The following is a 14,289-nucleotide window of genomic DNA, read 5'->3' on the forward strand; positions in this document are numbered from 1 at the left end:
AACTGGGTAATGAGCAAAAACTGGATGAATTTAGAGGAGCAGGCTAGAGAAAGACTGTATTGCATTAAGGGTGACTCTGGTTAGGGCTTAGAAGAAGATCCCAGAACTAAGGAGAGCCTAAATCTTCTTAGAGATTACCTAAGTAGTTGCAACCAGAATGTTAGTAGAAATATGGATGGTAAAGGCCATTCTGATGAGATCTCAGATGGAAATGAGGAACGAGGTATTGGAAACTGAAGTAAAAGCCATCCTTGTTATTAATATAAAGTAGCAAAGACTTTGTCTGAATTGTGTCCATGCCTGAGGGCTTTATAGGATGCAAAACTTAAGAGTGATGGACTAGAATACTTAGTAGGAGAAATATCTAAGTAGCAAAGCATTCAGGCTGCTGCATGGTTACTTTTAACTGCATAAAGTGAGATGCAAGTGCAAAGAAATACTTAAAGACAGAATTTATTATGAAAAGGGAAGCAGAGTAGAAAGATTTGGAAATCTCACAGCCTGTTCATGTAAAGAGTGAAAGAGCATGTTTGGGAGAGAATTCTAAGGGTATGATCAAGTGACCATTTGCTAAGCAAAGTACCATGGATAGAGGGAGCCACATGCTATTTATAAAAACAATGGGAGAAAGACCTGGAAGGCATTTCAAAGATCTTCCTGGCTGCCTCTCCCATCACAGTCCTAGAGATCTCTAAGAAGGCAGAATGGTTTTGGTGGATGTGCCCAGGGCACCCTCTGTGGGCTCACTTCCCGGGGCGACCTCAGGGCTCTGCTCCCTGCATTCTGGCACAGCACTTCCTAGCCACCCCATGGCTCAAGCAGGTCCATATGCAGCTTGACCCGTCACTCTGAAAGGTGTAAGTGGTAAGCCTTGGCAGTATCCATGTGGTGTTGAGTCTGCAGGCCTGCAGAATGCAAGAGCTGTGGGGTCATGGCAGCCTCCACCTAGATTTCAAAGAATGCTGTGGATCTCCTGGAGGCCCAAACAGAAACTTGCCACAAGGGAGGAGCCACCACAGAGAGTTCCCACTAGGGCAATGCCTAGTGGAGCGACGGAGGCAGGACTGCCATTGAGACCCCAGAACTATAGAGGTAACAGCATGCAATGCCAGCCTTCCAAAAGAGTTGAAGCATGGGCTGAGCCCAGCAAAGCCATGGGGGTGAGGATACCCAAGGCCTTGGGTACCCAACCTCTACCCCAAGGTGTTCAGGAGGTAGCACATGCAGTGAAAGATTATTCTGGAGTCTTAAGATTTAATGTTTCCCCTTTTGGATTTTAGACTTACCTGGGACCACTAACTCTTTTTCTTGCTTACTTCTCCCTTTTGGAATGAAAATGTCTATCCTATGCCAGTCCCATCATTGTATTTTGAAAGTAAATAACTTGTTTTCATTCCCAAGCTCACAGCTAAAGGGATTTGCCTTGGGAAAAATCATGCTCCGTGGGATCTGGAGTCTCACCTGTATTTGATTTAGATGAGACTATGGACTTTGGACTTTTGAGTTGGTGCTGGAATGAGTTAAGGTTTTGAGGCTTTTGGCATGGAATGAATGTATTTTGTACATGCAAGGACATGAATTTGGGAGGCCAGGGGCAAAATGTCCCCATCAAAACTCATGTTGAAATTTAATTGCCATTGTAACAGTGTTGAGAGGTCAGGCCTTTAGGAGGTGATTAATGCCATCATTGTGAGAGTGGATTAGTTATCATAAGACTAGGTTTGTTATAAAGGGGAGTTCGGCCCAATTTCCTCTTTCTGTCTTGTGTGCTCACTTCTACCTTCCACCCTTCCACCCTGGGATGACACCCACCAGATGCCGGTGCCATCTCTTAGACTTCTCAGCCTCCAGAATCATGAGCCAAATAAACTTCTACTCTTTATAAATTACCCAGACTATGGTATTCTGTTATAATAGCAGAAAGCAGACTAAGACAGGAACAATGGAGACAGAGATTGGAGCGATGCAGCCACAAGCCTAGGCATGCTGACAGTCACCAGAAGCTGGAAGAGGCAAGGAACAGATTCTCTCCTAGAGCCTCCAGAGGAGCACAGTACTGCTTATACCTTGATTACCTTAATTTCAGCCCTATGAAACTGATTTCAGATTTATAGCCTTCATAATTGTGAGAGAATAAATTTCTGTTGTTTATGCCACAAAGTTTATGGTAATTTTTTACAGCAGCTAGAGGAAATTGAGGGTGATTGTAAGGAGTTATGTAAATTTATGTTAAAGATCCTTCGTAGTTTTAAGATGCATTCATTCATTCAACCAACCAACAAATAGTTGAGGCATTATAGAAGAGTAATTAAAAGCACAGACTTTGGATTCAATTCATCTTGGGGGTGAATCCCAGGTCTGTCACCCACTGAATGTGACCTGAACAGGTTGCTTAATTCTCTGAGCCTTGGTCTCAACATCTGCACAATGAGGATGATAATAGTACTTAACTCAAGGGAAAGTTGTGAAAATTAAATGGGAATATGCACATAAAGGGCTTTGTGCTGGATGAAAAGGCCATTGCCCAGGTCCCTGCCCTAAGAGAGCTCTCTGTCATTCTGGGAGGATCAGAGCTGTAGATGGAAAGCCCAGGGGACAATGGGGACCCATTGGAGGCACTGGGGATGGAAGTAGGGGAGACTTTCTAGAGGAATCGACTTGTGAGTCTCCTGAGGGACACAGGAAGCCCTAATTATATACTCTTTTTAATACTATTGTATAAATATTATTACTATCAAGGGATAAGATGTGATTCTGGTTCTCAGGTCTTCCTGAAAAAGCAGATACAAAAGTGTTGTTTTAAGTTTAAAGTTCTTAAGTTACTACCGAGTTCCTAGGAAAGAGCCCATATCTGATGGGAAGGATTTGAGATGGCAATCGGCCACACAGACATACCATTTATTAAAACTAAACAACAAATGTGCAGCGGAAGGTAGGAAGAATGGAAAGGGAAAATCCGAGCATGCGTACCGGCAGGCACATAAACAGGCCTGTGAACCAGGAGTAGCCAATCCCAGAGGAGGACCACTTGTCTCTGGCGGGAAAATCAGTCTCCGCCCCCTTTAAGAACGTCTTGTCCAGGGAGCCTGGACCGAGTAGACCCCGTATTTGCTTCACTTGCCACGCCCACTTTCCTGACTTCTGATTGGCTGGTTCACTAACTTCCCTGATTGGTCCCGCGTCCTGTGGCAGTTGAACTGCCGAACTTCATCTTCTTGTGAGGGCCGCTTCACCTCTGAGGTAAGTTCTCTGTAAGGGACACCCTGAATGTACTAAGCAGGGCAGATAGAAAAGCTGGGGGCCTCTGTAGAGCACCCAAGTCTTTGGGCTTTTTCTGTACCTCCCTAGATCCTCAAGATCCTTAGGACCGAACAACAACTAAAGCCTTTCAGGGTGATCCCAGTTGAGAGGAGATAAAACAAACTGGTCTGTGAGACTCCCTAACTGCTATGCCTGAGGGAAGCAAAATTTGCCTTAGCCTGAGAAACCCCCAGATAAGCCAGATGCCCCTAAATTTCCTCAACCAGAGATAAGGGCAAATAGCCTCTGCCTGAGGGACTACTTTATTACCTCCTCTTGGGCGATGCGGCAATCTTCTTGGTCCCAGAGATTCCTAAATGTCCTCTCCTAAAGAGATTTTCAATGCTTTCAGTTTGGGGAACACCAGATTGCTGTTTCTTAAAACACCCCACATTCTCTCTGTCTGAGTGATGTCTGGTCCTGTAGTTTAAGAGATTAGGCCGGGCGCGGTGGCGGACGCCTGTAATCCTAGCACTTGGGAGGCCGAGGCGGGTGGATCGTTTGAGCTCAGGAGTCCGAGACCAGCCTGAGCAAGAGCGAGACCCCGTCTCTACTAAAAATAGAAAGAAATTAGCTGGACAACTAAAAATATATAGGAAAAAAAAAAAAGAGATTCGAGCTCTCTTCACTCTAGTAATTTACAAATAACCCATTATAGCCTCTAAATCCACTCATTAGCCATACCCATTTCTCTTAAGCAGAACACAGTCCCACATCCCTCCGCCTGATGACACAAACTCACCAGTTAGAGAGACCATATGATCGTTAGCACTTACCTCCTCCCCTTTATCTCAGAACATCCCCTACTCAATAAAATTACACACTGCTTCCGCAGCAAGGGTATTTATGTCTTTCCTTCAGGATAAGCCATGCTCCAGGGGTACTACTAACAACAATAACTGACTCCCTCTTAAAGACTCAAGGCTGCTTTGCTCATGTCCACAGAAAACCTGTCATCCCTAGTCAATAATACTTCTCCCAGAGACCCCTGGCCCCCTCCCATGTCCTTACTCAGAGATAGATAACTCCAGGATGGAGAGATGTAGTACCTAATTCCAGGTAACTGAATGTGGCCATCCCTCAATCATTTCTCCCTCCAAAGGACCTTTGGTCTTGTAGCTGGACAGACTCAAGCTGTGTCTCTTGCAGATCAGAGTGCTCCCAGTGCCATGAATAGAGGAGGCCGCCTCTTTGCAAAGAGGCCCAAAGGGGGTGCTCAGAAATCAGAACAATGCAAGGTGAGTTGATCTGGAGGGGGCAGAGTAGTGACCCAGAGGACAGTGGGGGTGTCCAGATTTCTGAGGAGGTGGGGACTAGGTACTGGGGACAAGGGGCGGGGTCTTGGCGAAGATCTGGAGCCTTGGGAGCTTGCCACTCTCAGTTTGTCTGGCATCCCCGAAGACAACAGATCTGTGACCTTGCACTACATTTGGTGACTCTCAGTCCGTTCTAGAAGGTGGGAGGAGAGCAAACTAGCAGGATTAAGCACCTACTGCATGCCAGGGGAGAGGCTAGGGAATGTCACCCATATTCTCTCAGCCATGACATCACCCAGGAGGGATTATTATCCCCAGTTCCCAGATCCAGCTCAGAGGAAGCAGCCCCAACAGACACGTCTAGCTGAGTTGCTGCCAGAATTTATTTTTCTTTCTTTTCTAGACCTTCAAAGATATTGCCAAATACTTCTCTCAGGAAGAGTGGGCAAATCTGGGATACACACAGAAGACCACCTATGTGTATATGAAGAAAAACTATGACACCATGACTCGTCTAGGTAATAGAAAGCCCTGGATACATGTGAGCATCCCTCAGTCCCTTTACATGCTCTGGCTACTTCTTAGGCTGCAGCAAGTGTCCCACACTTTCCTTTTGTGCAGGGGGAAAATCCCAAGGCAGTTTCTGGGCATTCTGCTCTTCTATATCCAGTGCAAGGCTGAGGACAGGGACAGGCCACAAATCTGGACACTGCATGTTTCTCTCCCATGGGCCTGTATTCTGATGATCCCTGCCATCTGTGTGGCATCCCAGCACCCTGCCCCCCATTCATCTGCTCAGCTTATCTCTTAAGGAACAAATATTTTACTTCTTTCTAGGGCTCAAGATCAGGCGCCCAGCTTTCATGAGTGCAAAAAGACGGGCCATAAAATCCCAGGCGCAGGGTTCTTCAGGTCAACGTCAGAGCCGCAGGAATCAGAGTGAGTGGACGGGAAGGGGCAGGGAAGGGTCACCTCAAGCCCAGCTGCTTTTCAGTCCCGCTGCCTGGGAAAGATTCTCAAGTGTTTGTTCCCTCACACACAACAAGGCTCAGTGTAAAAAAGTTGGATGCAGAAGGTTAACTACAGAGGCCACTCATATAACATCTGAAAACATGCAAAATAAGAATATATATTCTTATGGATAGTAAGTAAATGGTAAATGTATAAAAACCTGCATGGGAATAAAAGTCATCAAATTCAGGAGAGTGGCTATAAGTGGAGAAGAAGGGAGAGCAGAGGTTGGTGAGGGCTGCACAGACAGCTTCAGTAGGGACTTGTTTACAGTGCTTCTAATATTTTGAATAAAGAATTCAAAGAGATCTGAAGTCGTTGTGGGATAATGTTGAGACTGGACTCAATGTTATTCCCCATAATTTTCTGTATGTTTGAAATATTTCTTTTTTTTAAAGGATATGTTCTTGCTGAACACTGTTAATGAATCAAAGGGTAATTGAGAAAATTCTAATTAAAGTGTAAATCTTCCCAAAACTTGCAGAGTCAATTTCCTGATAGTGCATAGGTATTGGATAAATATCTTAAGAGAGAAAGTGATTAACACCTTATATAATGAAGATAGCTATTACCTGTATTTTATCAAAACCAAATAATCTTTTCACTGCTAATCAAGCATGATTCTATGTGTTGAGCTTGGAAGAGAGTTTGAGAGAGCAGTCTCCCCTGACCACACACGCTGAGCACTCTCACTTGCCAATGAGCAGAGACAACATGGGGTGAAAAAGGGACGGATTCTAGGGTAGAGCTCTTTGTACATTTGAGTAATATGCACAATCCTTATAAAGGGGTTGGGATGTGTTTACTTGCTCTTCTGCTCTGACAGCACAATTGTAAGAAGACAGGGTCAGAATATCCAATAGAGCTATAGACTCTGGAACTAAACCAGCCAGATTCTACAAGCTCCCATGATCACTGTAAGAGATCTGAAAATCTAGTGCTTGAGTATCTGCAAATTGTTTGACACTAAAGGAGTATCTTTATACTGGAAACATTTCAGAACCACTGGACTAAATTATCCACGGTTCATCCCACATTTAACAGCTTGAGGTATAATCGACATACCATACAATTCATTTTTTTTTTAGAGGGTCTTACTCTGTTGCCCAGGTTGGAGTGCAGTGGCACAATCAGAGCTCACTGCTGCCTCGAACTCCTGGCCTCAAATGATCCTCCTGTCTCAGCTTCCCGAGCAGCTAGGACTACAGGCATGAGGCACTACGCTCGCCCATTTTAAATGTAAACTGATTTTTAGTTGTCACACGTCTTTAAGTGGATACAGTTCAAATTCCCAACCAACCAATTTACTTCTTTGGGAAAAAAGTGAGAGACATGTAATGAAATAGGATGAGACTGTGATAGGGTTAAACCCACATTTTATAAACCATCGGAAAGAAAACTCTGAATTGATGCCTCCAATAAGTGCATAAACCATTACTAAAGACAATTCAAAAGCTAATCTCAAATAACTCCTCAACAATGAGTAAACTAGTAACCATCTACTTCTGAATTCCATGATACTACAGGAATTTCTCTAGGGTTTGGAAATATTTACCAACAAAGAAAAATTCTGACTTATTACCCTCTTTTAGATGAACCTCCTCAGGGGGCTTCCCTTGGGCAACAGAGAAAACACCCAAAGGTGAGTATCTCCCAAATATCTAAAGGACCAGAGAACCTTTGTCCCTTCACGGATGTGAACGTCGGTAAGAGTGGGAGAATATTGAAAATGTCCTAGCCCTCCCTGTCTCCCTTTGGTCATGTCTTTATCACAACACCTGATGTAGCATCAATGGCTTGATAGTACTTAACACAATTGTGATAGCTAATACTTCTTTTGTTTTCATAGTGATGCCAGATAGTATTTTAAGCAGTTTGCACAGATTAATTTCTTTAATCCTTATGAAAACTTCACAATGTCATTTCCAATTATCTCCAAATAATAATGAGGATATTATTATTATGTATAAGTAAAATAATAATAGTAGTAAAGTTGAGGCTATTGTGGTACAGGGATGTTAAATAATTTGCCTGAGGTACAGTAGCAGTGCCCCAAACCATTTCAAAGCTCATTCATGTTTTCATTTGTTTATGAAGTTCAGGCATTGCCCATTAGGGCTTTACCCTACAGAGCTGGCCGATGCTTCCATTAAACACTGACTAAAGGACAGCTGGCCTCTGCTCTACTGCGGGCCACTCCCACGGTGTGGGAATGACCCTTCCCTATTGTGAACTCCTTGAGGGCCTTGTCTGCACCTGGGATACCTCTGAAGCCCCAGTCCCAGCCCAGGGGAAGCTTCAGAGGTGCCTGCATATTTATTAAATGAGTGATTCCACAACTGCTGTTCAGAGGGTAAAGGGATCTGAGAGTCAGGTAGCCAGGGTGGAGACCATTATAGAGCAAATTCAAAGAAGAATCTTGGAAAAAAGTGTTAATTTTTATTATTACCACATTTAAACAGTATTTACAAGCTCAGAAAGTATTTTCCCTTAGCCTGTTTAACATGTGTTGTTCACTATTTCATAAATGAGAAAGCTCAGTGAAAAGTAGCTTAAGATTGCTGGCCAATGACACATCCTGACGCAGCAGAATTGGTACAGGTACCACCTTGTCTAATTCCACATTCATTGCCAGCATAGGTTGGTGTGCCGCATCTGGCACCGCTTTTTTGGCTGCCTAGATTAATTGATTAATTTCTGTGAACCATTCCTTTCCTCTCCCTTTCCTATATTCATCTCCTCCACACCATTTTTTCCAGCAATGCTTTGTCCCCTGTGTATATTTTTATATTTACCATCCCTGTTGCTGCCTACAAGCTTAGACACGATCCCATATATTTTATAGAAGCCCTTTTTGCAGACCTTGTGGATTCTTAGAATACTATTCTTCCTCCAAATCTTCTGTATACCAAATCTCAATTACATGGAGATTTTTGCTTTTTGCAAGAATGACAGTCTGGAAAGAGCGTGAAGTCAAGCATTCTAGTCCTGGAAACTAGTCTTTCACTGCTCATTTAGGTCATTCCTTCCCTTTCTAACCTCCAGCTTCCTCATAATTTAGGTACAGGTAATGTAATAATCTCCCAGATTTGTTGAGAACATTGGTTAAGGTAATGCATGTGAGCTCTAAAGCATTAGAGAAATGCCATTGACACTGTTTATATATGACCTTCCCATTAAGAAGGTGATACCCAAGAAGCCAGCAAAGAAAGGAAATGATTCGAAGGGAGTGCCAGGAACACGTGGCTTGGAACGGGCGCAGAGACAGCTATCCCCCCCTGGAAAAGCAAGTACCGCTGGGAAGAAGAATAAGAAGACAGGTGAGAGGAGACAACTAAGGAACAAACCCTCTGGCTTTCCTGCCTATGTTTGTGTGTGTGGTATGGGTGTGTAGCATGGACCCTGGACAGGCCTGGGTGCAGGCTGAGCTGAAGAACTCACCCACCACCAGGTGAGATGTTAAAACATGACTTCCAGAACCACAGACTTGAATTGTCATCCATATAAAAGCCATGTGACTTTGGGCAAGTATTCTAAATTCTCTGAGCTCCAGATTCCTAGTCCATAAAATGGAAATAAAGAATCGTAGGGCCGGGCACAGTGGCTCACGCCTGTAATCCTAGCACTTTGGGAGGCCGAGGTGGACGGATCGTTTGAGCTCAGGAGTTCGAGACCAGCCTGAGCAAGAGCGAGACCCCGTCTCTACTAAAAAAAAAACAGAAAGAAATTAGCTGGACAACTAAAAACATATAGAAAACATTAGCCGGGCATGGTGGTGCATGCCTGTAGTCCCAGTCACTCGGGAGGCTGAGGCAGGAGGATCGCTTGAGCCCCAGGGTTTGAGGTTGCTGTGAGCTAGGCTGACGCCACGGCACTCTAGCCCGGGCAACAGAGCAAGACTTTGTCTCAAAAAAAAAAAGAAAAGAAAAGAAAAAGAAAAAGAATCGTAGTTCATAAATTGTTTGGAGGCATTAAATTTTTTTTTTTTTTGTAGAGACAGGAGTCTCACTATGTTGCTCAGGCTGGTCTTGAACTCCTGGCCTCAAGTGATCCTCCCGCCTTGGCCTCCCAAAGTGCTGGGATTACAGGTGTGAGCCACCGTGCCTGGCCTGGAGGCATTAAATTAAATCTAGAAGGCCTGATGATGTGAAATGTATTCAAGTAATTCCATCTGTGATAACCTGGGAACATACCTTACTCAGTTCAATGCCTGACACCCAACACAGGCATACCTCAGAGTATTGTGGGTTCAGTTCCAGACCACTGCAATAAGGCAAGTCACACACATTTTTTGGTTTCCCAGTGCATATGAAAGTTGTGTTTATACTATACTGTAGTCTACTAGGTACACAATAGCATTATGTCTAAAAGAGTACATATCTTAGTTTAAAAATACTGTTAAAAATGCTAAAAATCATCTGAGTCTTCAGCAAGTCATAATCTTTTTGCTGATAGAGGGTCTTGCCTCAATGTTGATGGCTGCTGACTAACCAGGTTGGTGGTTGCTGAAGGCTGGGGTGGCTGTGACAATTTTTTTTTTTTTTGAGACAGAGTCTCACTCTCTTGCCTGGGCTAGAGTGCCGTGGCATCAGTCTAGCTCACAGCAACCTCAAACTCCTGGGCTCAAGTGATCCTCCTGCCTCAGCCTCCCGAGTAGCTGGGACTACAGGCGTGCGCCACCATGCCTGGCTAATTTTTTCTATTTTTAGTTTGGCTAATTTCTTTCTATTTTTGGTAGAGACAGGGGTCTCGCTCTTGCTGAGGCTGGTCTCGAACTCCTGAGCTCAAGCGATCCTCCTGCCTCGGCCTCCCAGAGTGCTAGGATTACAGGCATGAGCCACCGTGCCCAGCCGACAATTTCTTAAAATAAGACAACAATGAAGTTTCTTTGAATGAAGTTGAAGCAACAGTGTTGCTGCATCGATTAACTCTTCCTTTCATGAAAGATTTCTCTGCAGTATGCAATGCTGTTTGATAGCATTTTATCCACAGAACTTCTTTCAAAGTAGGAGCTGGTCGTCTCAAAACCTCCCACTGCTTTATCAACTAAGTTTACGTAATGTTCTAACTCCTTTGTTGTCATTTCAACAATGTTCACAGCATCTTCAGGAGTAGATTCCATCTGAAGAAACCACTTTCTTCATTCATCCATAAGAAGCAACTCCTCATCTGTTCAAGTTTGATCATGAGCAATTCAGTCACATTTTCAGGTTCCGCTTTTAATTCTAGTTCTCTTGATATTTCTACCACATCTGCAGTGACTTCCTCCACTGCAGTCTTGAATCCCTTGAAGTCATCCATGAGGTTTGGAATTAATTTCTTCTAAACTCCTGTTAATGTTGATATTTTGTCCTCCTCCCATGAATCATGAATGTTATCAATGGCATCTATAATTATGAATCCTTTCCAGGAGGTTTTTAATAAACTTTGCCCAGATCCATCAGAGGAATCATATCCCTGGCAGCTATAGCCTTCTGAAATGTATTTCTTAAATCATAAGACTTGAAAGTTGAAATTACTCCATGATCCATGGGCTGAAGAATGGATGTTGTATTAGCAGGCATGAAGACAACATTACTCTGCTTGTACACCTCCATCAGAGCTCTTGGGTGACCACGTGCATTGTCAATGCGCAGTAATATTTTGAAAGAATCTTTTTTCCTGAGCAGTAGTTGTCAACGGTGGGCTTAAAAGAGTCCGTAAACCATGCTGTAAACAGATGTTCTGTCACCCAGCCTTTGTTGTTTCATTTATAGAGCACAGGCAGTATAGATTTAGCATAATTCTTAAGGGCCCTAGGATTTTTAGAATGGTATATGAGCATTGGCTTCAACTTAGTCACCAGCTGCATTAGCCCCTAACAAGTGAGTCACCCTGTCCTTTGAAGCTTTGAAGCCAGGCATTGACTCCTCCTTTCTAGCTATGAAAGTCCTAAATGGCATCTTCTTCTAATATAAGGCTTTTCGTCTACATTGAAAATCTGTTGTTCTCTTCAATTATCTTAGCTAGATCCTCTGGATAACTTGCTGCAGCTTCTATATCAGCATGTGCTGTCTCACCTTGCACTTTTCTTTTATGGTGATGGCTTCTTTCCTTAAACCTCATGAACAAATCTCTGCTAGCTTCCAACTTTTCTTGTACAACTTCCTCACCTTTCTCAGCCTTCGAAGAATTGAAGAGAGTTAGGACCTTGCTCTGGGTTAGGCTTTGGCTTAAGGGAATGTTGTGGCTAGTTTAATCTTCTATCCAGACCACTAAAACTTTCTCCCTATCAGCAATAATTCTGTTTTGCTTTCTTATCAAGCATGTGTTTACTGGAGCAGCACTTTTAACTTCCTTCAGGAGGTTTTCCTTTGCATTCTCAATTTGGCTAACTAGTGCAAGTCACCTAGCTCTTGGCCTATCTCAGTTTCCTACATGCCTTCCTCAGTAAGCTTAATCATTTACAGCTTTTAATTTAATTTGACAGACATGTGACCTTTCCTTTCACTTGAACACTTAGAGGCCATTGTAGGGTTATTAATTGGCCTAATTTCAATATTGTTGTGTCTCAGTGAATAGGGAAGCCCAAGGAGAGGGAGAGAGATGGGCAATGGCCCATCAGTGAAGCAGTCAGAACACACACAACGTTGATCAATTAAGTTTGCTGTCTTCTATGGGTGCAGTTCCTGGTACCCCAAAACAATAACAATAATAATATAAAAGATCACTGATCACAGATCACCATAGCAGATATAATAATAATGAAAAAGTCAGAAATATTGTGAGAATTACCAAAATATGACACAGAAACACAAAATGAGCACATGCTATTGGAAAAATGGCACTGATAGACTTGATGAAGGGTTACCACAAACCTTCAATTTGTAAAAAAAAAAAATGCAATATCTATGGAACATAATAAAGAGAAGTTCAATAAAACGGGTATGCCCATATACTCTTAACAAATATATGCGGAACGAAATAAGGCATGAGTGAATGTTCTGGTAAGTGAAGAGGTTAAGAATCTAAACCTGACAGTGGAAGGAGCCAGAAGCTAAAACTTTAACTGGCATTTGGTCTGTATTGGTGCAGGTCTAACATCTCAGCCTCTCTAAGCCAGAAGATGTGAAAACAGAGGATGTAGAAGGCCTGTGGCCACTTGGGAGAGAGGAGGCATCTCCTTTTCTGACAAAATAGGGCCTCACACTCCCTAACCTACTCAAACCTCATTTTACAACTTTTTTTTTATCATAGGACACAAGAAGAAAGGCAAAAATGCCTGGACCCACCGGCTGCGGGAAAGAAAGAACCAAGTAGCATATGAAGAGATCAGCGACCCTGAAGAAGAAGAAGAAGATGACGACTGACTCTGTAAGTGACCCTTCAGCCCATCCCTCACACCCCAGCAAATGTGCTGTTCTGTTATTGGTTCGATATCCCACCTCATCAGTTGTTCCCCAAATCATTCCCTTCTCCTAATCCCTTGAGGTGCAGCATTGAGGCTAAATGATGAGATCTCCAGTGCTCTTCCTATTCCCTGCCCTGTATATCCAGGGATCTTCCCTACACAGGATGCTGTGGGCTCCCAAACCCCAGGTCAGCCCTGACATGAAGCCCACACCTTCCTCTAGCCCAGGAGTTCATAAACCAGGTGAGGGAGTCACTGTGGCAAGAGCAGAAAGTTCACTTTGGGGAACAGTGGGAGGTGCGTGCAGGTCCTGATGTAGGGCAGAATCAGAGTGTGTGAGGTCTGCCGGTCAGGAGGAATCGGGGATTGAGTTATCAGGTGGTAGGAACTCACTGCTACTTATTTTCCTTCTCTTTCCTTGCCTCAGCTTCAGCGATGTGACATGTGCCCATGATGAGAAGCAGAACCTGAAGACCTTTCACGAACACGGGCACGGCTGTGAACTCCCGGCCACCGGGAGTATAGCAAGTGAAAGGAAGAGTTCACAACAGTGAAAATTTTAGCATTGTTTTTCTTACTATAGGCCAAGCATTCTGTTAGATATTAGTATTTCATTGTCAAGCAAGACATATCTACTGAATTTTTCTGTCTGTGTATACATGCACCTGTCTTAGAAAACAAGCAGTGTCAGAAATTCTCTGCACATAAAACACTACCCTCCTCTCTCCCCAGACAGAACTACTGAGGAAAGTTCTGTGTTTAATTCCCAATTTTTTTCTTTGCATTTACACACACATACAAACACTGTTTCCTGTTCAGTGAGTGCTCTTTGCTACAAACCCCTATTGTTTACCCTGCATCGCTGACAATAAATAAATATTTACAAACTTTTCCCAGTTGTTTACTCTGTGTCATGCTTGCCCACACAGCTCTGTGCACGTGTGGGTGTTTCTTTAGGACAGATTCCTAGCAGTGGAAATGCTGTGTCAAAGGAGTCATCTATCCAACAAACACCTAATGAACGTGTACTCTATGCCGAGCACTGTTCTAGGTGCTGGAGAGACATCAGGAAACAAGGCAGACAATACCCTTGCCCACGTGGAGTTGGGATCATAGTGGAGGATGTTTTCGGTTTTTATTTTGATAGACACCGTCCACCCCAGTCCTGGAGCAGGATTCTGCGGCAGGTGGTTGGGTGTACTGGCCTTTGGCTCTCTGAACAATCTTCAGGTTCAGGGGCTGGGACAGTCCACTTGAGAGTGTGTAGGAGGAGACAGATGAAACTGTCAACTGGGAAACGTGGAGGAATCGGGAAGGAGGGTCCACTATAGG

At 43.7% G+C, this 14,289-nt stretch overlaps 1 protein-coding gene across 1 annotated transcript; it reads left to right on the forward strand.

Moving 5' to 3' along the window:
• The first annotated feature begins 4,469 nt into the window (after positions 1-4,469).
• Positions 4,470-12,916, forward strand: LOC138379003 (protein SSX7-like). Its single transcript, XM_069464284.1, has 4 exons — positions 4,470-4,538; positions 4,960-5,097; positions 8,752-8,887; positions 12,804-12,916. The coding sequence occupies exons 1-4, from the start codon at positions 4,470-4,472 to the stop codon at positions 12,914-12,916; spliced, it is 456 nt and encodes a 151-aa protein (XP_069320385.1).
• Positions 12,917-14,289: the final 1,373 nt, after the last annotated feature.

This window comes from Eulemur rufifrons, chromosome 30, assembly GCF_041146395.1.
Source record: "Eulemur rufifrons isolate Redbay chromosome 30, OSU_ERuf_1, whole genome shotgun sequence".
In the NCBI taxonomy this organism is placed as follows: Eukaryota; Metazoa; Chordata; class Mammalia; order Primates; family Lemuridae; genus Eulemur; species Eulemur rufifrons.

Coding starts and splice junctions, on each gene's coding strand:
- LOC138379003 (XM_069464284.1), top strand. CDS start 4,470: ATGAATAGAGGAGGCCGCCTCTTTGCAAAGAGGCCCAAAGGGGGTGCT. Junction 4,539..4,959: donor AGAAATCAGAACAATGCAAG/GTGAGTTGATCT, acceptor TTTCTTTTCTAG/ACCTTCAAAGATATTGCCAA. Junction 8,888..12,803: donor GAAGAAGAATAAGAAGACAG/GTGAGAGGAGAC, acceptor TTTTTATCATAG/GACACAAGAAGAAAGGCAAA.